General features: G+C 37.2%; 1 protein-coding gene and 1 long non-coding RNA gene across 4 annotated transcripts in view; one reads left to right on the forward strand and one right to left on the reverse strand.

The window, feature by feature from the left end:
• LOC135218442 (probable sodium/potassium/calcium exchanger CG1090) overlaps positions 1 to 6897 on the forward strand; it is a 139627-nt gene extending 132730 nt beyond the window's left edge. For all 3 annotated transcript variants that reach the window (XM_064254758.1, XM_064254759.1, XM_064254760.1), the window contains one exon: positions 2063 to 6897. In XM_064254758.1, the coding sequence (XP_064110828.1) occupies positions 2063 to 2262 (200 nt within the window). In that variant the 3' untranslated portion in view covers positions 2263 to 6897. The remainder of the gene's footprint in view (positions 1 to 2062) is intronic.
• An 11268-nt stretch (positions 6898 to 18165) lies between these two features.
• LOC135217847 (uncharacterized) overlaps positions 18166 to 23725 on the reverse strand; it is a 10984-nt gene continuing 5424 nt past the window's right edge. The window contains exons 2-5 of the long non-coding RNA XR_010315209.1: positions 19852 to 19975; positions 19236 to 19384; positions 18891 to 19011; positions 18166 to 18477 (exon numbers count right to left, since the gene is read on the reverse strand). This is a non-coding gene — a long non-coding RNA (uncharacterized LOC135217847). The remainder of the gene's footprint in view (positions 18478 to 18890; positions 19012 to 19235; positions 19385 to 19851; positions 19976 to 23725) is intronic.

The following is a 23725-nucleotide window of genomic DNA, read 5'->3' on the forward strand; positions in this document are numbered from 1 at the left end:
CATTTAATTCAACTAGATTAGTAGATCTGTTTTCTACCTGATCCTGTCACTTTGAACAACTGGGGAAAGGCGAATAATTACTTTAGGCTCATAGGTCCAAACCAGAAAGGAGACCACCGTTCAGAGAATCTTTTCGCCATGTTCCTTTATACTTGTTGAGCACATCAGCTAACTAAAAGTTGAAGATAAGCAACACTTATTATACATATTATCAATTTAGCACAAACTGGAATTAACGGAAAGCCGTTTGACTTCTTATTTTCTCAGAAGCATGTCCAGCAGATGAAGTGCCAGTGCCACAACAGTGGAAGAAAGGGCTCAGATGTGATACCCACCTGATTTCCACATTGATGAAGAAGATGCTGATGAAAATTCAGCTTGGATTAGAATAAATTTTCATCTTTTCATACGTTGTTCTTGTTGTTTTTGGAATGACTGATTCAAATAGTTTTTTGTTGATCGAAATATACTTCATTCGTGCCATTGGCTCTGCAGGTCAAACCCTAGTATACTTCATTTCATGATGGCATCTTTGCTTATTATTTATATAATATATATATACATATAAAAATGGGCTAAAGCTGGGAAGAATATATATATATATATATATATATATATATATATATATATATATATATATATATATAGACAGGAAATCCCATATTTCCTATGGAAAAACACTAATACAAACAAAAACACACTGAAAAATTAATGGATCAGTATTTACGAACTGCAATCACACATTTGCATGAAACGAATTTTTTTTAATTATATATTAATCGGTTGTTATGCTAATGACTTAATTGAGAAACAAAATTGTAGCATAAACATGTTTACCATTTCACAATGAGACAATACTTGGTAATCATCACCCTTTTTTTTTTTTCTTTTTGAAAACCATCAATTACTCTCTTCTTGAAAACATATCATCCTTAGAACATATGTAGGGAACGAGCCCTGTCAACAAATTTTGCATGTGCATATTGACTTTATCTCCGGTGGCGCCCCCTCCCTCCCCCTGCCGCTAAAACCATCTTTGAATGGCCCATGGAGATGGAATTCAAACATGATTCTTAGTTTAGTTTATCTCAAAGGCCGTGCTGAATATTCGTCTTGCCAGCCCCTGGTCTTTCTGCATGGAAGATTCCTCGGTTTTTCCAGAGGTCCAGTCAATTTCAGCATATAGATTTGGTTTGAATCTGAAGCTGCCAAAGAGAGGCAGTAAGAGAACTCAGCATGAAAGCAAGCTGCCTTGCTGTCCAAAGTATGACATGGTCCTTCCTCGAGAACAACAACAGTCTATCCATTCTTATGAATATTTATTTCAGACTTCTTTTGAAGAACATATTTATCCTAATGAGGACCCCTATAATACATTTCAGAGCAATCTCTCTACATTTAATGGCTAGGGAAGATAGGAAATATATTTATCTTGAAAGAATGATATTAACAATGGTTTGGAAACTTAAAACCCATTAGGAATTAATTGCACTCTGTAGAGAAAATGTTGCCAATAGTTTAAAATTCGATTTGACTTTTGATATCTAGGTCATGAAAAATGTTTGTGTATACATTATGCATTTTAACCACATGTATGTATATATAGATGCATATGTGCACTCAGGGAGTGTGACGTATAATGTAATACGTACATTACGTATGTACATTTCGTATAATGTAATGTACATATAACGTACATTAAGTATAACCCAATGTACGTATTATGTACATTACGTGTAATGTACATTATGTATAACGTAATGTACATATAACAATGTACGTATAACGTAATGTAAGTATAACATAATGTACGTATAACATGATGTACGTATAACATAATATACGTGTAACAATGTACGCATAACATAACGTACGTATAAAGTAATGTACGTATAACATAACGTACGTATAACATAATGTACGTATAACGCAATGTACATATAACATAATGTACATATAATGTAATGAATGTATAACGTAATGTACATACAACATACTGTACGTACAACGTAACCCACTTGATGTCTATTTACTAATTCCCCCTTCATATCTTTCATTCCAGGCCTTACCTATTCCACAGTGTCTCTGTTTGCCACCGTCGTGTTTCTGATAGGCTCGACGCACCTGAACGGATGGAAGCTGGACAAGAAACTAGGCGTTGTGCTAATGGTTTGGTACTTAATCTTTATGCTCTTTGCTAGTCTCTACGAACTCAATGTCTTTGGTTACTTCAACCCTCCTGAATGTCCAAGCAACTACTAGATGGCGTTGCTGTAGATGCTGCTGCCGCCGTGAGCCAAGTACGAGACGGGTGTGAGTGGGAGAGAGTGGGATTGTTGTATTTCACAGGCAGAGGAGATAGGTGTCTCTTTAGAGAGGATAATCAAAATATCTCTGGGCTGCTTCATTTAGTTGATCTCACGGGCATGGGTGGGGCAGCCTTTGTTGCATAATACGGCCCTGTAGCGAGTGATGAGCTTTGACTGCTGGCCAATAAATATTTTTGACGAGTCAAACCCTTATTTCCTAACAGGATTCGAATTCAGAACGTGACGTAGATATTGCAGCGACGTAGTTTGTTATGACTCATTATAATAACAAGAGCATCTGCAGGATAACATTGATCAAAAGATATCATTTCTTTGCTAGAGGTTATTATAGTCTTAGAACCTGCAAAGACGCGTTCTGTTTGAAAGGTCTGTGTCTTCACGGAGAAAAGTCAGCGGCCCCTCGCAGTGATGCTTGGAGGTCACGAGACCAAACTGCTTCTAAGCCATAGGCTCACTCGGGAGAAGATCAAATGCTTCGAGTTTGCGCTGCGCAGCATAAACAAAATCCTGTCGCGAAACAGACGTAGCCTGCCAAATGAAACGTGTCTTCAGTGCAAGATTCTAAAAAAATAAAAATAAAAAAAAAGGAGTTGCAGGGGATTGTTATGTTTGCCTTTACACATTGACATTGACTTTACTTTTGATATACAGTGTAAGCAATAGATTTTTCTAACGTTAGTACGTATGCCTCAAGCGTAGGAGATTTGTATATCATATATGTTACACGCGCATGAGTCCACACGCACGTGTAGGTATATCATATATGCATAATTATATTCTATAAAAAGGCTCTTTGCGCGCATGGAATTTGGAAAGATGGAGCGTCTGTTACTTCACCTAGCGTCTTTACGGGAGAGTTTTAACGCACGGGATTGATTCCGTGGTTACGAGATACCTGAAACAGCGGTTGTTCTGGCCAGACTGCGTTCCCAAATGGATGATCGATATACGAAGAAAACGGCGTTACCTCGTCTGAGATTTTAACCCTTTGAAAGTTCACCCGTTATAGATATAATAAGTGCCAACCGAAACCGCACCTGAGTCGATGTTCAGAAGTACCTGAGGTTAAAATGAATCCCTGTTTTTTCGCTAGCGTCGATTTTTCCCAAGTGATGTCAAGAGCATCCGGTTTGGTTGTCGTATAGTTCGTACCAGACAGAAATCTAAAGTCGGGAAAAAAAAGGTACGAGGATGATGATGATGTCTTTAAATGCTGTAGAGATGATATAAACTTAAGAGTGGACGTTTCGAAGTTTATAAGTTTAGGAAGAAGTCATGATTCTACACGGATGAGAAACGATGTTACGATATTCCTCTGAGAACTGTATGGTGCTTAAAGAGCAGTAAACCCCACATTCCACACTCCCCTTCCCCCCTTTTAGAAGACAAAACAAAGAATTTCCTCCGTCTTCCTTAAAGTAAGTTTTAGGAATCAAAGGCTTTAAAAACAATTCCGTGAGATACTTTGTAAGTGCGTCACTGACCATGTATACTATTTTTTTTTTTTTTTCGGATTGAGGCGATTTCTTCTGAAACACCAGCACTGATCTGCCTAAGGAAAGTATGTGACGATGAACAAACTGAGAAAACTTGTCAACAATACTGAAAAAAAAAATTTAAACTAACTTTTGATGATCTTGGTTTGGGGATAAACGCAACATCATTGATCAATTGTTCTGTCACGATCAATGCATAATGGATCGTTGATGACTATTTTTGTAACGCAACGCCAAAAGCAAATTTGCACAATAAGGTTTTTTTTATAGAAATGTTGATCAAGAACATTTTTTTTTAAAAGGTCACTAGGGACTCCTTGTTGAACTCACTCGCCTTCAACCTTTCATCATTGTTATGTGTATACAATGTATACATAATGTAGTGAGAGATGATTAAAAAAAAAGAATGTCTCCCATTACCTTTTCCATTGACTTTTGAGAGTATGTCGGTGAATTTACTCTGATAATATAACTAAGTGATGATCCCTAAGTCTTGAGGCCACACTTCTGGGTGAGTGTCTGTCTGGAAGCGAATATTTAAAAGTGTATAATGAGAAACATGTGCCATATTTTCCAGTGCCACCTCTAAAAACTATAAAAAAAAAAATTGTAAAAAAAATAATGATGTTTCTTATTCTCTGTATTGGTGTTGTTCCCCATTAGGTAGAGGCTATACTTTCTGTACACTTACGATAACCTCGGTCTTTTCAGTGCATTAGCGATTTGGATGTTATTGTGAACATATTGTGAACATTGTGCATGTCCCTTGAGCCCTCCGAAGTACGTACTCCAGTCCGCCATGACTTACAAAAACGCGCTATCGCAGACCAGGTTCTTTGAAACTCTCTAGGACAAAGCTGTGTCAATTATAGTAGGGTCAGACACGACGACGTCATCACGATGAAATGTCTCGAGATTTCGTATGATCGTCATTAGCTTGTACTTCATGGCGTGCTATGTTTGTTAATCTTCTACGAGATTCTAAATCATGTTACGTATCTTATAAGGTGACGACAATGTACGACGGTGTCCAGTGATTCTGAAAGAAAAAATTGTAATAAAGTGTCAGACTTCTTGTCGTAAACAGCGTCGTGCCACGAGATGACTGATTTTGATGGGAGTACGTTTCCAGTACATACACGAATACATACATACATATAAATGTCAACTGCGCGCGCACAAATCTCTCTGAACGACCGCACATCACTTGTGACCTCGTACCCCAGTACTAGTACGTCCTATTGGTCTCCAGAACTGCCTTTGCTGAGGTATCCTTATTTCTCACGAACTCGAAGACGTATTAATTCTTGCTTCTTTTTTTATGGATTCCTTCGTCCATCATTCTAACCCTCATTCGAGTTATATACATTTGCATAACATTCATTCAATGGATATGAGTTAGGGACATATAACAAATAAATGTTCACTGACTCAAGAACCTCACCGTCACAGATAATCTTCACTCTAGAACGCAGGCACTTGTGAAAGAAAAACAAAACAAAAAATAAACCCTTCACCCAAATCACATTTCGTAGTGTTAAACCATTGATAATGACGATTATTGAATTGAAAACCTTAAAAAAAGCAGACAGGAAACCAATTCATGGTATGTTAAATCAAAGGGAACGCTCATGACAAGGGGCTAAGAAGCGTTGAGATAACTAAAAATTCGGGACATCTTCCTCTCTTTCTCATCAGTCAGGGTCATGGTGAGAAACGCCTCTTTGTAGCTGTTTTTCATACGACCCATTGTTGAAGAGTTGTTGTTATAAAAAAAACTAACCAGATCGACGTTTTAGAAAATAGAATTCCGATTAATAAAAGTTAGTGTTAGCAATAGCCGAGTTAGCTTTACAATTAAGGAGATCACGAAAGACTCTCAGATTCAATTTATCCGACTTAGAAATAACCTCTTCTCTTAGGAATATACTTCCCCTCGTCCCAAGTCGTAATTAGCCACAGATTGTCGTTCTCCGGACGTGAATAACCGAGAAGACAATTTGAGGAAAATCAAAACTGATTTATCAAATAAGAGTAGCATCCAAAGAGTCGTTTTTAGATAGAGGAAAAAAACCTTACAATATAATATTTCAAACAAGACATAGGGGCACTAAATGCAGCCTTGAAGTCTGTCTTCCACATGAAATATTGGTTGGCCTTCTCAAGGGCTTCCGCTGGGAAGAAATCCAGAAGATTTTCTGGGGAAGAGAATCGCATATATATATATATATACACACACCATAGTATATCCGCATATGTGTGTATGTATTTGTTCGTATGTTTGCCTACACAGTCGGAATTTATAGACAAATAGATGAAAGTTGTTTGTTTTGCAAACGATGCGGTATTTTGATGTCGTTATATATTGTGAAGGATTGTATACTAGAATTGCATACTACAAATTCATGCCTTCCCTTAACTAGGGACAAGTAGGGGATACGGTGACAGAAAAAGCCTCATTAATTAATGTGAGCGTTTCTGTGAATACCGGAGAATACAGTAAAACAATGTAAAACTATTATTCACTGTTTCATTTATGTTGTAATGTACTATTTGTGTCTGCCTAATGTATGCTATGTATTGTTTTTCCGTATTCTGTTCATCAAACTGAATCGTCAACACGGGGATTCAATTCTTAAAATGATCAAGAATTAAATTTCAAATTTTTACAGAAGTTCGGGAAACTGTTGTGTATAGGTCCGTTTGTTAGATATCCTTTTTTTAATTAAAAAAAATGTCTTGTTCGCTTTCAGCTCTCACTGATCTGAGCTCATTTTAAGTGTTGTGAAAGACAACAATTGACGTATTACAGAAATCGAATATTTTGTTGTCGCAAGAAGGACTAAGCTAGTCAGTCAAACATTCTTCAAGCAGGTACCTGCGAATTCCTCAATATACAGTTGTTCATTTAGCCTTCACGTCTCAGTCAAGTCACCCAGAGGGAGCATAATACACATTGCAAAAGCTGATTCATAACCCTCACCTACTGACTTCTATAGTAGATTCACATCAACCGTGCGTTTGATGTCTAGGCCCGTTCCTTACGACGCTCCTGATTGGCTGTTGATAAGGCAATCACAGGGCTGGAAACTCTCAGTCTCTCTCGAGAGTTCACATGGGTAGGAACTATGTTCCACCTCTCCTGAGGGATACGTCTCAGGAGAGGTGGAACATACATCCTGCCTATGTGAACTTTCGAGAGAGACTGAGAGTTTCCAGCCCTGCGATTGGCTTATCAACCGCCAATCGGGAGCGTCGTAAGGGACTGGCCTAGACATCAAATGCACGGTTGATGCGAATCTACTATAGTCATAAAGTAATCCAGTAATCTTGACCGTGACAGTTTGATTTGACATCAACGGCGCCAACTACTTAGCACTATGTAGGCTTCCCAGCTGGCTGCTACTTTTCGCAAAGTTTACGTCCCTTTAGGAAGTGTTTTAGCTAAAATGTCGTCCCAGTACACATAAGACGCATAGGACACCCTATAGGCACCTCTATGGAACCACGTTTATGATCCACCTTCCGGAAATATCTTCCAAGTTTGTGATTTTACATAATTATTTACAACTCGACGTCCTGGTTTTTTTTTTTTTTTTCGTTACGATAGTCCAAAGCCACATTACTTTCTTAGCTTCGAAGACTTTCATCTATATACTTGTATTTTCTTTTTCAGTCCCGATTCTGAATCTGTTCATGAGTTTCAAAACAAAGACTCTCTGATCCTAAGTCAGTTCGCGACTTGACACTGTAACCTCATCAGGATACGCGTACAGTTGGCCACGAGTTTCTTGTTTCGGTGTTTTGAGATTTCTGCAGCAGAGAGCCGAAATTTGATGACCTTTGAATTAAATGAACCATGTAATCGCTCGTAGATATCTAGGCCGACGGGACTGGCAACTTACTATCCTTAGGCAGTCTGAGTTTATAAGTTTATAGGAAATTGATCAGCTAAATAAAAATTCAGGGTTGAAATTTAGAAACACCTTATAGGTTTATATGTTAATGTTTCGTTCTTGTTGTCATAGCTTCTGTCTCTCTCTCTCTCTATGTTAATGTTTCATTCTTGTTTTCAAAACTTCATTCATCTCTCTCTCTATGTTAATATTTCATTCTTGTTTTCAAAACTTCAGTCGTCTCTCTCTCTCTCTATGTTAATGTTTCATTTTTGTTTTCAAAACTTCATTCATCTCTCTCTCTCTCTGTGTTAATGTTTCATTCTTGTTTTCAAAACTTCATTCATCTCTCTCTCTCTCTCTATGTTAATGTTTCATTCTTGTTTTCAAAGCTCCATTCATCTCTCTCTCTTTCTCTCTCTCTCTCTATGTTAATGTTTCATTCTTGTTTTCAAAACTTCATTCATCTCTCTCTCTCTCTATGTTAATGTTTCATTCTTGTTTTCAAAGCTCCATTCATCTCTCTCTCTCTCTCTCTCTCTATCTATCTGTCTATGTTAATGTTTCATTTTTGTCGTCATAGCTTCAGTCATTCTCTATCTCTCTCTCTCTCTCTCTCTCTCTCTCTCTCTCTCTATACAATATATATATATATATATATATATATATATATATATATATATATATATTATATATATATATTATATATATATGTTAATGTTTCCTTCTTGTTGTCATAGCTTTAGTCATCTCTCTCTCTCTGAATCCGGTGTTTCCGAATCGTGTAACCTTTCGGCTTTCTTCGCCTGTCGGCCAGTATTATGATTACATGAAAAGTTTCTTGAACCATCCTGCCCCCTCATAAGATGTAAATACGATCGATTCTCCACTTTCATGAAATCGTAAACGTCCCTTTTAACTAGAGCTCTTTCACCTCCCTTCCTGTCGTTGTCTTCCTAATAGGCTACAGTGCACTCTGTTCCCTCCAAGCTGCTATATATGGTCCAGTATCGCCTGTTGGAAAAAATAAATAAAAAAGAAATCGTGTCTTCCTTGTCTTCCTCATACTATGAGCTTTCGTCTTCCCGTGAGGATGGCCCTCCAGTCTTCCTTCTCCATGGATTTTGGACTCACGGCTTACGGCACAGTCTGTGTGTGCCCTGTGTTAAACTCCCTTTCTGTTGCGAATCATTTCGAAAGGTCTCGATCTTATTTTGGACGGTTGCTTTTTTTTTCAATTTAAGTCAGAAAGGTAGAAGCCAATTTGGGTTAGGTGTTCGTATGTTTACTCTTTCAAGGGATCGTTAGTTAAAGACTCTAGCTCAGCTTAGTCAATAATTACTTCCTCTGGGAAATAATAAAGAATAATAAGCTCGGAATACTCATTTCCAACTATTTATACAATTACCTGCGAGACCATTTTGTCGTAGAGAAAAAAATGGCAAAAAAACCTGTAACAGCGATACCAAAGATATTTTTTATTATGGTTAATGACCCGAGATACAGAAGAGTAATCAATTTACTGGATTATGACCCGAAATAAGCTACGAAACCTATAACTGGTTCACTTAAGGTAGATTCTTGGGTGATCCCTATGCCTACGAGACGTTAGTTTGGCGGCCGCTGATTGGCTGGGAGCTGCCTACCTCCCGGTACCAGCCAATCAGCGGCCACCAAACAAACGTCTCGTAAGAATAAGGCTCATCCGAGAATCTACCTTAAGTGAATCAGTTATAGTGTCAGGGATTAAATGACGCAATCTACACAGAGTTCAGTGAGAATCACAGGGAGGAGGTATACGTAGGTTTCCCCCGACGAATCACGTAGAATCATGTAGCACTGACTCGGACACTGCGAAGCGGAGCTTTGGATGATTCACGAGAAGTAGGAATTGTTGTCGGTTGTGATTCATTAACCCGTTATTTGGAAACGCACAAAGCTTGCCAAGAATCACGGGAGAGAAAGAGAGAGAGAGAGAGAGAGAGAGAGAGGAAAAAATAGAAGTCACTGTAAGCCCTCATAAATTGCGGCCGTACTATACATGAGTATTCAGCAAGGTCGTAATAGCCTTATATACGTGAAAGAGGATGACCGAGATATTTCTCCAATATTAGTCTTAAAAATCGTTGTGATCATATTAACCTAATCTCAACCGACATCGTTTTCAGTGGCATTTACAATCACTTCAACGCATATGATAGGACTTCCCTGACTTAAATGAAGGTTGTGGGTAAATATATTTGTCAGATATTACTATTATTTTTTTATCACAGTCCTCCAATTCGACTGGGTGTATTTATAGTGTGGAGTTCCGGGTTGCATCCTGCCTCCTTAAGAGTCCATCACTTTTCTCACTATGTGCGCTGTTTCCAGGAGCACACTCTTCTGCATGAGTCCTGGAGCTACTTTAGCCTCTAGTCTTTCCAGATTCCTTTTCAGGGATCTTGGGATCGTGCCTAGTGCTCCTATGATTATGGGTACAATTTCCACTGGCATATCCCATATCCTTCTTATTTCTATTTTCAGGTCTTGATACTTATCCATTTTTTCCCTTTCTTTCTCTTCAACTCTGGTGTCCCATGGTATCGCGACATCCAATGTTGTTGTTATTATTATTATTATTATTATTATTATTCAGAAGATGAATCTTATTCATATGGAACAAGCCCCACAGGGGCCTCTGGCGTGAAATTCAAGCTTCCAAAGAATAAGATGTTCATTAGAAAGAAGTAATAGAAGGTAATGAGAAATGGGATAAACATGCATTAATGATAAGCCCATTGAGGTAGCTGCCATATTTACCTGGTCCTAAGGCTTAGTTCTACTTGTTCTAAGAGGATTAAATGAATATCCTTTATGTTCACTACAGAGTAATAGTTCAGCAAAATACCATTCATACCATTCTTTATAAGTGGCTTGTATTTGCAGGTAGAAAACTATGGCCCTTAAAAGCTCACATATAAACAGAAAAACAACATATATATCTAGATTTTCGTTCTCTCTCTCAGATTGCACACTATTCTGACAGAGGCGTAAATAAAGTGACAAGGGCATTACCAAGGGCATTTTTAACTGGCTCAAGCTGATATTCCCGGAAATCATGAGAAATGCATTATGCTGTGAATACGATACTCTGCCCTTGTAGAGTACAGGAATTGATAGCCAACAGGAGGAAATTTGAGCTAAATAGCATGATTAAAAGTAGACGGTGATGTACAGCTTTTCATACCAGATTTCCGGGCACCAATACATGGCAAATCCACAACCGTGATATAGTAGTTTTATAACAGGCACCTGTATGGAATAGCTAGAACAAGCGGAAGGGAGCGTTTCGTAAATGGAAAATACAGCAAGCACTCCCTAATTAATTTTTCTGTAAAAAAAATGACATTGGCATTAAAAGATGATCAGCGATTGGATGGAAAAGCTTTCATAGCGGATAACAGATGACAATATTATGTTAGAGCAGTGTGAATAACCAAAGTGGGAGGGCAAATTAACAGAATTCTGATTTTGAAAGAAGCAAAAATAATAATCTACTAAGAGTAAGGTGAAGCTGGCGGTTGAGAATGAGGACATCGGAGGGATTTTGACAGTGGATGCAATTCCATTTAGAAAAAGAGAAGCATAAATTTATGATTTTTTTTTTTTTTTTTAAGATTTCCTTTCAAAGCAGACCGCAAAGTGAGGGTTGGTGGTGGGGGGGGACTTCGAGGACTTAAAGATTATATAAGCCATCGCAAGGATATTTTTATAGTGCATTCTATTTAGTAAAATTATGCATAATCTTTTTTTTTTTTTTTTTTTTTTAAGATTTCAGTTAAAACAAGTGCCAAGGTTTTGCTGTAAAATGTCTCTTAATGACTAACGGTCTTGCATGATTTCAGGGACTCTTAAGAATCATCAGTCCCTAACCGCATGACGAATTATTGGGAGTTGGTGGTCCTGCATCCTGAGGGGGTTTACACCCTCCCCCCTTACAAACTTCCCCCCACCACCCCACGGCCACAAAAAAAAAAAAAAAAACCCAATGGCGAATTACTGGGAGTTGGTGATCCTGCACCCTGAGGGGGTTTACACCCTCCCCCCTTACAAACTTCCCCCCACCCCCAGACGGCCACAAAAAAGGGGGGCGGGGGAAGACAGAAGAAAAGTCTGGAAAGGTAGTATGTGAAAAAATTCTTAACCAATCAAATTCCCCGATGAATACTACTAAGACACTGCTCATGTCCTCCGCTATAGCCAAGTACAAGAAAAAAAAAATTAAGACAGAAAATAAGTCGGGAAATATAGTATGTGAATATGAACAAAACTTCAAAATTATCATTCAGGAGAAATGCTAAGGCACTGATCATGATCATGTAGTACGCCGCTATATCCTTCAAGGATCTGTTGTTAGATCCTTCTTGAAACTCTCTGCACAGGATGCAGGAATAAAGGCAATTAAATGATATACCGAGTCTTCTTTTAATATATGAAAGAGAGACGGAAATAAGCTCATTTCAAATGAGCGAAACGTCACTTTAGGAAAATGACTTGACAATGAATTTCCCAGATCTGTATTGATGACAAACAGGCTCCAATGAGATATATTGTTGACATGACGTTATTGTTGAAATTCTGTCCATATTTTTTAAGTTCTAAGGCACTTACAAAAAAAAAAAAAAACCTCTAACATATGCTGTCTTTTGATATTAAAGCTTTCCCGCCTAGTTGTTCAAGGTGTATATATATATATATATATATATATATATATATATATATATATATATATATTATATATATATGTGTATATATATGTATATATATAATATCTTTACAGATATATATATTATATATATATATATATATATATATATATATAATATATATATCTATCCTTAGAAAGTAAAATGGGAATAACTTTCGTGGTCGATTTTAAGACTTAACGATTAACAACTTTTGTATCATGACCGCAATCCTACTTAGAATTCCATTCCTAACGATTCTCATTCCTGTTGATGATGATAAGGAATTTTGCGAGTAACAATTTTTTCGTTTTAACGTCATGATTGTTCATTTTTTTCAGGAATTTAATTTTCGTGGTTCACCAGTTATTCAAAAGTAATTACTGAAACAATTCATATGAAGGTCAAAACGCTGCAATCCACAAAAGAAATAATAATTTAATGATTACGCTTGTAAGTGAATTAAGTAAAAGCTCATTTCTTAGTACTAAAATAAATAAGAACAAGCGTGTTCAGGGATTTTTTTTTTTATTCGGTATTCTAACGTAATTATCGACTTATATATTCAATGTAAATCTCACCAGAGACTTTTACTTTTAATAATTACATTCCACCACTAAACACGAACCGAATTACAAGACGCTGGTTACTGAATCCACTTTGGAGAACTAGGGTCTGTGACAAGAATGAGAGCCCCTTGATAAGGAAGTGTTCACAGAAAAAGTGTCAGTGGACAGTGAGAAACCTGCCTTGTCGAGTAAATGCGATTGCAGTCCACGACTTTTTCATACAGGTTGCAAATATGGACACTAAAGCCTGTAGTACGTACTACATTCCCGAACGCTTGAAGTACCTAACTTTCAGATCCTGCAGAGTTAGCGGATAACGTAAAAAGAGCTGTCGAATATCAGTGGCTAGAATATGGCGATTGAATTCAGAACAATCTCCAGGCTCCAGCCAGTCATGAAACATTCCGCAGACGGCAAATGCCATCGATACTGACCATCAAAACCACAGGGCTATATGAACGTGATTCAGCTCAACAATGAATGTCAAGCATTCACAGTTTTGATAATGTTAATTTTTCGAGCCACCTCCGTAGTCGTGTCGTTGGACCTGTTACGTAGTTTTTAGATGCTTGTAGAACTACGCGAAATAGTTTTTTCCCGCCGAGCGCTGGGCTGTGGGAGAGCGGGTTAATTCAATCTTGTCAGATGCATTTAGGACCAGTCCTCAGATTCTCTCGTCGAGTTTGTTTTTGGTTCTCTTAGCTCACACTACCTTTGATGAGCCAAATGTTAAGTTCTCGAAGTCACAAGAGGACGCTCTCGTAAGGAACGATACTGAAGAGCTACGTGAGAAACAATACTAAAGAACTAACTTGTTTAAAATCTAGTAATGATATTTACAGCTGCACCTGTAGTACTACTACCGCGGTTAGTTTTCAGAGGAGTTCTGTTATCATTGGTGTGCCTAAATCACTTCTTTAACTTTTTATTTTATCTTTTACGCTACACAGAACTGTAATCCCATAGTATTTCGGTGCTATCATAGAGGTTGATACCCTATCATCATTTGGATTCAATACGGTTTACTGCTAGGAGTTGTGTCAAGTTTACAAAAAGGCCTTGAAAGTTGTCTTTCCCGTTAGATAACAAGTCGTCGATACATGCTATCTGGCATTGGCTTCTAGCTGTGCTTAGATGATCTATATAAATATACTATAATATACACACACACCCCTTTGTCTACCGCCACTTTTAGTTTATAAAAGAAATAGTTATACATGTGAGGACAGTGCCTGAAGATGTCTTTCAGAAAACGTTAAAAAAGTAAAGCGGAAAAGGACACAAAAATGAGGGCAATTAACTTAAAATATGTGGCTTAAGTCGATCTCCACGCATTCGGGGGCGTTCTCCGACGCGTGGCAACTCAGCTCTGTTGTGAAGAATCCAGCAATTTGGAAACCGAAGGGAAGATCGTGAGTACTTCATCTCGCCTCTCGTTCGTTCGTCTTCGCCGCGGAGGGAGAATGATTTCCTTATCACGAATCATTCTTCCTCTTCTTTTTCTTCTACTAATTCTCTATATCAGTGACAAAGCAGAGGAATGTTAAGTTTTATGACACTCGTTGTTTGAACATTTTCAAATTCTAGTGAACAGTTCAAGGGATATTTATAAGAGTTTTTTGCCGTGATAACAAGTAGTCGATTAAGCATGGAATACATAACGTTATTTGATAATAGAAAAATAAAAATTCAGGATTATACGTCATTGTTGATGAATCTTAGAGATCAAATCATAGTTTTGTGCATTATTGTGCTCGTCCTCGACCCTGAGAGAGAAAAGAAGAGGTTAGGTCTACCTTCTCCTCGAGAGAGCTGGTTTTGTCGTTGGAGGACGAGGTCAGTCCACTCGGAGAGGTAGGACGGGATTAACCTCTTCTTTACTCGTTCGGGGAAGAATTATTAAGACGCATTAGATAATAAAAAATAAAAAAAAATAAGTCTCGTTGGCGTGTTCGTAGGAATTTTACCTCCTATGTATTATCATTGTGTTTGTAAATAAAGACTAGTAGTTTCGTGTGGACTTTTAACTTTCCTTCCTATTTGATGCATACATACATACAAACAACATACATATATATATATATATATATATATATATATATATATAATATATCTATATATATATAATCTTCCCTATATATAGATCTATTATATATATATATATATCTAATATATATATATGTAATCTCCTAGACTATCATTCTAATGAATAATATTAAGATGGTAAACGAGATCATTCATATCAGAAAATTATGGTTTGTGAATTGTTAAACTTCAATTTTAAAAAATTAATAATTATCCACTCTTTACTCCAAGCAAATGAGTATCAGGTAAAACGAGAGAACTTTATTGCTTAAAAAAGGCAAAATTATTTTTTAGCAATGTTCTATTTCATTCAATGTATTTGCCGTGTGAATGTTACTGTTTCTTAGTGACAGAAAGCTATACAACTTATCATATGAAAATGTCAGTGGAAATTGGTATATATTTCAAGGTATTCAAGATGACGGAAGGATGATAGAAGAACAGCATTTACGTCAGCAATTAATGAGTGAATGAAGTGAACACGTTTATCTCTGCCTTAACCTGGTTTCAAGATGACTGGCAGTTGCTCACATGTTTAATCCGTGTTCATAGAATATACAGGAAAATGAAATCAAAACCAGGTCTTATCAAAAAATAAATCTGCCATTTTTAGTAGTGAGTCTTACAGTTATTTTATTTTTAATGGTTAAGTAAAGAAAAGTGTATAATGCAATAATAATGCTCATGTTTTCTTTATCTATAATGGCTGATGTATCTCAGATTCTTATGGAAGCTGTTAACAGCCTGTAACTTGACAATGCTAGCTGCCTTTGAAAAGAAAAAAAAAGTAGAAATATAGTATTTCAGTGCTTCATGTAAAAGGAAAGAGAGATCCTGCGGAATCCAGCAAAAGGCGAGTACGCAAAAATACTTTCTGGAAAACAAAAGTCAAATTTACTTAAAGGAGAACTTCTGGTTGCATTTTATTGTTTGTTTGTGTGTTTGTATGGTGTTTTGACGTTGCTTGGAACCAGTGGTTATTCAGCAATGGGACCGACGGCTTTACGTGACTTCCGAACCACGTCGAGAGTGAACTTCTATCACCAGAAATACACATCTCTCACTCCTCAATGGAATGGCCGAGAATCGAACCCGCGACACCGAGGTGGGGCGCTAATACCATACCAACCACGCCACTGAGGCGCTTTCGTTGCATTTTAGCTGTTCCATATGTAGTATTATTCCTTTTAAGTACCCATGGTTAAAACATTTTTTTTTTAAAGGGGCGTTTTCTTATTTTTTACAATCCAATTTTCTATTGCCCCATGGGCGCAGCCAAATATTTATGTGTGGCTCATATGTTATGCGTGACGTCATGTCGCGGTAGGCTCAGCAGGCGGAACTATTCCGAAGACACAGCATCTTCAGATAATAGGGTTTGTATTTGTCAGCTGAATATATATGATTTAAATGGTAAATAAAGTAGCCTGAAGTAGACCTAGTTAGGCATACGGCCCTAAATTCTAAAACTCCATTAATAAAACTAGTTAAAAAGGACTAAGTGAAGGCCCTCATCAATTCATGGACAGACACGTTTAGAAAACTGCCTTTTCACCCCATCACACCACGCACGTGGCGACTGACAAGACTAAATTTCAATTCAAATGCATACAAGTGGGGCCGCCCCTATCTTCGTCGGTACCGTGGTTTGTTCAGAGGAATATCAAGTTCCCAAAACATATATAAATTTCATAGCCATACCTAGTAACCTTCTCCTAATGTCATCTTTTAAATCTGTTGGCAAGAAATGGTCGGAACAGACAGCGGTTTGCGTTGAAAGGTTTTGATGTTGATACTATCCTCCCTTTGAAGAGCCACCAGCCAGCGACTTCACTTCTCTCAATTGGGGGAATCCTGTGTAATGCTATGCCTTTTGGACACTTGCCAGAAGTATTGGCACAACCAAACGCCATACAAGTTGGCATAATTGACGCTATTTGAATGACAATTGACCTAAAACCCGAGGACAATACCGAGGACGAATACAATACATACGCATGCTTCGCTGCACTTGTTATTGTATGGTGACCGCGACACTACGTCATCGGTACTAATACGCCAGATGGCAACATAGTCGAATCCTGGATAAATGGCGCTCTCCATTGAAGTACCTCGGCGCTAATTTCAAAATAAATTGTAAAAAAGTGGGATTACGTTCAGATTCGAGCAATGGCTCATTTTTTAGCTTATTAAAAGTTCTGTTCGACGAAATTTAATGGCTATTAACCAGAAGTTCCCCTTTAAAATGAAGAGTAATGAAGAGGTGTTCCCGCTTGCGAGTTCCCGAGGTGTACTCGAGAAGTAGGAAGACCTTTCCTGGAGAAAAAAAAAAAAAAAAAAAAAAACGGGACGTTATATCTTAAAAACTAACCATAGAATTTTCTTGAAAATAATCTCAATAGGTTTCCCACACTCAATAAACACTCTCCACTTTTCTCACAATGTAGGTGATTGAAAAAAAAAAAAAAAAAAACGGGGCCGATGCAATACTAGCATACATCTCAGGAATTTCCTTCCCGGCTCCAGTTGAGATCAGTAAGTTAACTCCCTGTATCAGTTGATTCCTAACATCAGCTTGAGTGTCAAAATATCTTATCTTGTTCAAAGGTTATCACTTTTAGGGACCGACTCTGTGGTATTTGGACATGATTCTTCAAGCCTTAGAGAAATCTTCGTATTTATATTCAGTTTTCAAGTTGTGAGATAACTCACTCGTAGGAAGATTTAATGTCTAATAACCATTTGAATATTGTCATTACAACCCTCTTCAGATATTATTTTAGACACATGAAGCTTGATAAATATAAAATTATCTAAGTTCCGGAAGAATCTTGACCCCCTGACCACTCATTTTGTGACGTCAACAGCTGCTCCAATGAACTTTACAATGTCAGCACTTTTCTCACTCTCCATGGCACGAGAAGCCGAGATTCCATGTCAGATGGAAGGTCAGCAAACTTTCACACAATACTTATCTGCCGGCTATCAGTTGGCGACATTATTCTTACGAGTAAAATAGTAGAGTCATCCACTCACTTAAGGATGTCAATAATACAAAAATAAAACACTGTTCTTAGATTTGGATGTATCTATTCAGTCCGAAAGAGCAGAACATTAAACTGTGGGACAAGTAGTTTGTCTACAACTACCGTGTTAAAAATGATTGGCTAACATTATGCGTTGAGAAACACTGATACTGTTCAGTATTTTGAACTCCTTGGATACGTGACGAAGATCTGCTCCGAATAAGGTTGCGAGCGCCAACCGCGGTGAGCTGCGCTCTTGAACAGGAGAGGTGGTCCTTGGTGGTTGGCGATGTACTCGGAAGGGTAGAGGTCCTCCAGCGTCGGACGCCGAAGTAAGTAAGTCGTAGGCTGTAAAATGAGGTGGGAGGGGAAAAAATACGTCAAATAATAGTTCAAGAGGTTAATATGGAGCATTACCCGTCCTCTTGCAATAGGCCTAATCGTTTTATCTAGTTCGTACGACGTTCACTTGCCTTTTAATTTCGTAAATTTCTTGTCCATAAGAGAGAATTTTAGTCGCCTTTTTTCAACTGTCAAAAACAGACGTAGAGATCCATTACGTATTGATTCTGTCAGCTGTAACCCAAACATTACAACTATAGGCTGATGTACATTGTGAATATTCGTGTACTGTAATATAAATAACTGTTTACACTCCATATTAAACCCGTCTTATTGCCATTTTCGTCAATAACCTACTAAAAAAGAATAGACGTTGTGACACCAGTTTTGATAGCCACAAATCAATCAACCTTCCTTACCTGTGGTCGCACCGGGATGGCGCCTTTGGAGTTGATTTGTCCTTGTTGCTTATGATTGGTCAAGGTTAAGATGTCGCGTTCATCCTCAGGATCACGAGGTCCCGGCCGTATGTCCGTTTCCCTGCTTATCAAGAGAATGAAATTACTATAATCGCTTGCTTACAACGAGAAGAGAAAATATTTCAACTTAGGCCTAACTGCTTGAAGTGACTTTAAACTAATCGAGAGGAGAACATATTTCAACCTAGGCCTAACTGCTTGAAATGATTTAAACTAATCGATTGCCGACGCAAAATCTGAGTCTAATTTTGGCTCTGAAATTCTGGAATTAGTAGACACATTCACCTTACGACGAAGAGGTAGCCATCAGGAGCTTCTATTCCAAGGGTATCGTGAATGTTGTGTTTGAGGCGTTGATTCGTGAAGGCCCACTCCGGTATCACTCCGCCCTGGGCGGGAAGCACTCCTTCTCGGTAGATCTCCCGTTTCTTGATCTAGAAAGTAGTCCATTATTAATATCTATTTTAGTGTTGGTGGTAAGTCTTAACGAAGTAAATCATCATATGGTATTAGAGTCGTGAAAACATCGATGAGTCATTCATGCAAGTATGTATAAATGCATTCATTTAAAGAAGAATATGACGCCTAGAGTATGTATGCAGTTCTGGGTCGATGCCATGTGAAGGTTTGTTTAATAGAAAGGATATACAGAAGGCAGAGCTGAGGAAGAAGCTATACTAAGTTTAAGAACACTTGCGGAACTGATTGTTAGACCATATGCATACTTATAAAATGCGCATGCTTCAATCTACATCTATATGAAGAGTGGACAAGTTATCAAAGAAATCAAACTTTTACAAGAAAGACAAACGCGTTTAAACAAAAACCAAGGGGGGGGGGGGGGCGAAATAACATATATATTAAGGATCACTGGACTGAGTCTGGAAAGATTAACACCTACCTCAGGTGACCTCGCTCCCGGAAATGCCCCGACGTCGCTAAAGACGATGAACAAAAGGAACAACTTCCATTTCCTCGATTTCCAATAGTCCTTGGCCATGTCGAAACTCGGAAGTTGCTTTTGACTGGAAAGAAAAAATAAAGAAGGGAAAAACTCAGAAGTTGGTTATGACTTTCAAAAAAGAAATTAAAAAAATGAAAAAAGGAAACACTCAGAAGTTTTGGTTCTGATCGAAAAAGAAAATTAAAAAGGGAAAAAGTCAGAAGTATTGGTTGGTTCTGACTGAAAAAAAAAATTAAAAAGCGAAAAACTCAGACGTGGGTTCTGACTGAGAAAAAATAAAAAAGGAAAACTCGAAAGTTGGTCCTGACTACAAAAAATAAATAAATAAATAAAATGGAAAAAAGAAAACCTCAGAAGTTTGGTTCTGCCTGTAAAAAAAATGGAGAAAGGATAAAACTCAGAAGTTGGTTTTGCCCATAAAAAAAAAAAAAATGGAAAAGAAAAAACTCAGTTGGTTTGACTGAAAAAAAAAATAATAATAATAAATGAAATATGAGATGGCATAATTTTTTTTTTTTTTTTTTTTTGCACAAAAATATCAATTTATTGTTATTATTTTTATTTATTTTTGGAAAATCGGAAATATAATTTTTTTTTTTTACGTGGACGCATTGTTACATTGTGTTCTTTTGTTTCAGCTGTTTTTGCATTTTTGTAATTGTGCGATATCTAATTATGAAATATGAATTATTTCCTAGACATCATAATCGTGATTATTATCATTATTGATTTCATGTACGCTATTTTATTCATTTATCAATTTCCTTTATTTCATCTCATTATCAACTTTACTTTATTTATCCAAACTGATATAAAAAAGACTTTAAGGAACCTCTAAAGTTCTTCGTTGGACGAGTGGGTTGCGTGCTCGCCTACCGACCCGGTAGTCGCGAGTTCGATTCCCTGCTCTTCCAATGAGGAATTCATTTCTGGCGATTAGAAATTCATCCCTAGATATAATGTGGTTTAGATCCCACAATAAGCTGCAGGTCCCGTTGCTAGGTAACCAGTTGGTTCCTAGCCACGTAAAAATAATTAATCCTTTTCGCCAACCCTAGGAGAGCTGTTAATCAGCTCAGTGGTCTGGTTAAACTAAGATACGCTTTGAAGAACCTGTTTCCTCAATGAGTAACCCCCCCCCCCTTTTCCCCCCGCCCCATCCACACACACACACACAAAAAAACATTTTTTCCAGTACTATCACTTTTAGTCTGTTAGCTTTTGCAAATTGCCGCTGAGTAATGTGTGTATACGAGGTGCATGACTTGGCTAAGGAAGAGTAAATGTAAAGACATTGATGAAGCTCCCCCGAGGCAAAATTCATCTGGATTCTGGATGACTAACCCCTTTAGTTTACAAAGACACCTTTTTCTATGTCTAATGATTTTTCAAGTCCATCTCGATCATGGAGATTGTTCACTTTTTATTTGAGTTGATTTGTGAGATATAGAGCAATAGAATTAAATTCTTTTTATTTGAGTTGATTTGTGGGATATAGAGCAACAGAATATATTTTTTTCATTTGAGTTGGTTTGTGAGATATAGAGCAATAGAATTTTAAAAAATTTATTTGAGTTGATTTGTGAGATATAGAGCAATATCATATACATTTTTTTGAGTTGATTTGTGAGATATAGAGCAATAGAAGATAATTTTTTTATTTGAGTTGGTTTGTGAGATATAGAGCAATAGAATATAATTTTTCATTTGAGTTGATTTGTGAAATATAGAGCAATAGAATATACATCTTTTTTATTTGAGTTGATTTGTGAGATATAAAGCAATAGAATATATTTTTTATTTGAGTTGGTTTGGGAGATATAGAGCAATAGATTATACATTTTTTATTTGAGCTGTTTCGTGAGATACAGAGCAAGAGATAGAACAATGGGGCCAGAGAGAGAGAGAGAGAGAGTTGCTTTTACAATCAACTTTGTTCATCGTTTTGTGGTTTCCTGATCGATTTTATGTTTTAGCAGCGGTTGAATTTGCACTGAAAATTTACCTCATTTTTACTGCTTTAGAAAAAGACAGATTTTTTTATTGATGTCTTATTAAAACTTCATATTCAAAACGTCACATCTGGCATGTTTTCCTCGGCGAATGACTAGGTTTTCTTCGCTACATGGCATATAAAAATATATATCATTAAATTGAGCATGCTGGGAGCAAGCACCTCCTGTGTATCTTGTATAACTTATTGTATTTAGGCTGTGAAGCCGGTCTTCAGTAGGAGGTGCAAGTTCGGTAAATGTTAGCAACTGCCTGATACGTGCCCGAGTGGTTTATTCGACCGCATTTTCCTTCTGGTGAAGGTGATAATCTTACTGTTAAAACTATTATTATTTATTATTATTATTATTAGCAGTAATTGTGATGCATATGGCAAGAACCTCGAACCTAGTAAATCAATAAATACATTACTTGAAGAAATGTAGCCAAATACTGTTAAAACTTTTAATTATTATTATTATTATTATTATTATTATTATTATTATTATTATTATTATTATTATTATTTTATTAGCAGTAATTGTGCTGCATATGGCAAGAACCTCAAACCTAATAAATCAATAAATACATTACTTAGGAAGAAATGTAGCCAAATACAGCATAAATAACATCATAAGTCAGTTGTATTCAGTGCAAGTGATTCATTAATTACAAAAAATAATTAAAAAACAATTACATAATCAGAAACGTATGAATGAATATCTCGACCAGTCAGTGAAAGACTGAAAATGAACAAAAAAGATAAATAATCGGAAATAATAATAATAATAATAATAATAATAATAATAATAATAATAATAATAATAAGAAGAAGAAGAAGAAGAAGAAGAAATCTGGACCTCGGGACGTAAACAACATAAAGGGCCAAGAAAAATCATAGAATAAACTAAAAGTTATTAAACTGAATGTAAACATAAAAGAAATGGCGAGAAGACTGAATACCGAGATAGATCTATGCCTTAGGACATCATCAAGACCCGTCAGGCAGTTTTGTCATGACCAGCTTTTAAGCAGGAAATTCCTTCGGCCCGATCTCATTGCGATTTCTCGATGACTGGTCACAAAATTAGACCGACCTCTCGCTGCGATGTGATTCAATTCCGGAATGAAAGCAGTGAGGGCGTGAAATGGTGGTGTCCTTTTCCTAGAGTGATTTCAACACCTCCCCCCCCCCCCCCCCCCCCCCCCCCCACCCCCCCCCCCCCCACCCCCCCTCCCCCCTCCCCCCCCCCCCCCCCCGACGAAGACAGTTTTATAGGCAGAGATAAATCATCTTTAGCTTTCACCTCTTTTTTTTTTTTTTTTTTTTTTTTTTTATTTTATTTTTTCCTCTCTTTGGATGCTCAGATATTTCATCGATCGTTAGTGTCGTGGATTCGACGAACGAAAAGATACGAGTAATGATAAGATTCACCTACGTCTTGTCTTTCTTTTTATTTTTTTTTTTTTATTTTTTTTTTTTTTACAAAACAAAATTATCAGCATGACATACTTACTTCTGGGGCTGATCCAGATCTGTCTCTCTCTCTCTCTTTCATGCACACACACATTCACTCCTCTCTCTCTCTCTCTCTCTCTCTCTCTCTCTCTCTCTCTCTCTCTCACAAAAACAATGTGCGCTCTCTTTCTCTCTTCCACACACACACATGCGCTCTCTCTCTCCCTCTCTCTCTCTCTCTCTCTACTCAGAACACCTCAACCGGTTCCTGTTGTCCAAAAAAAAAAAAAAATTATTCAGACAACCAGCATATGGCAAGGAGCTCAAACTTAATAAATCAATAAATACATTACTTGAAGA

The sequence above is a fragment of the Macrobrachium nipponense genome, chromosome 9 (assembly GCF_015104395.2).
Source record: "Macrobrachium nipponense isolate FS-2020 chromosome 9, ASM1510439v2, whole genome shotgun sequence".
Classification (NCBI taxonomy): Eukaryota; Metazoa; Arthropoda; class Malacostraca; order Decapoda; family Palaemonidae; genus Macrobrachium; species Macrobrachium nipponense.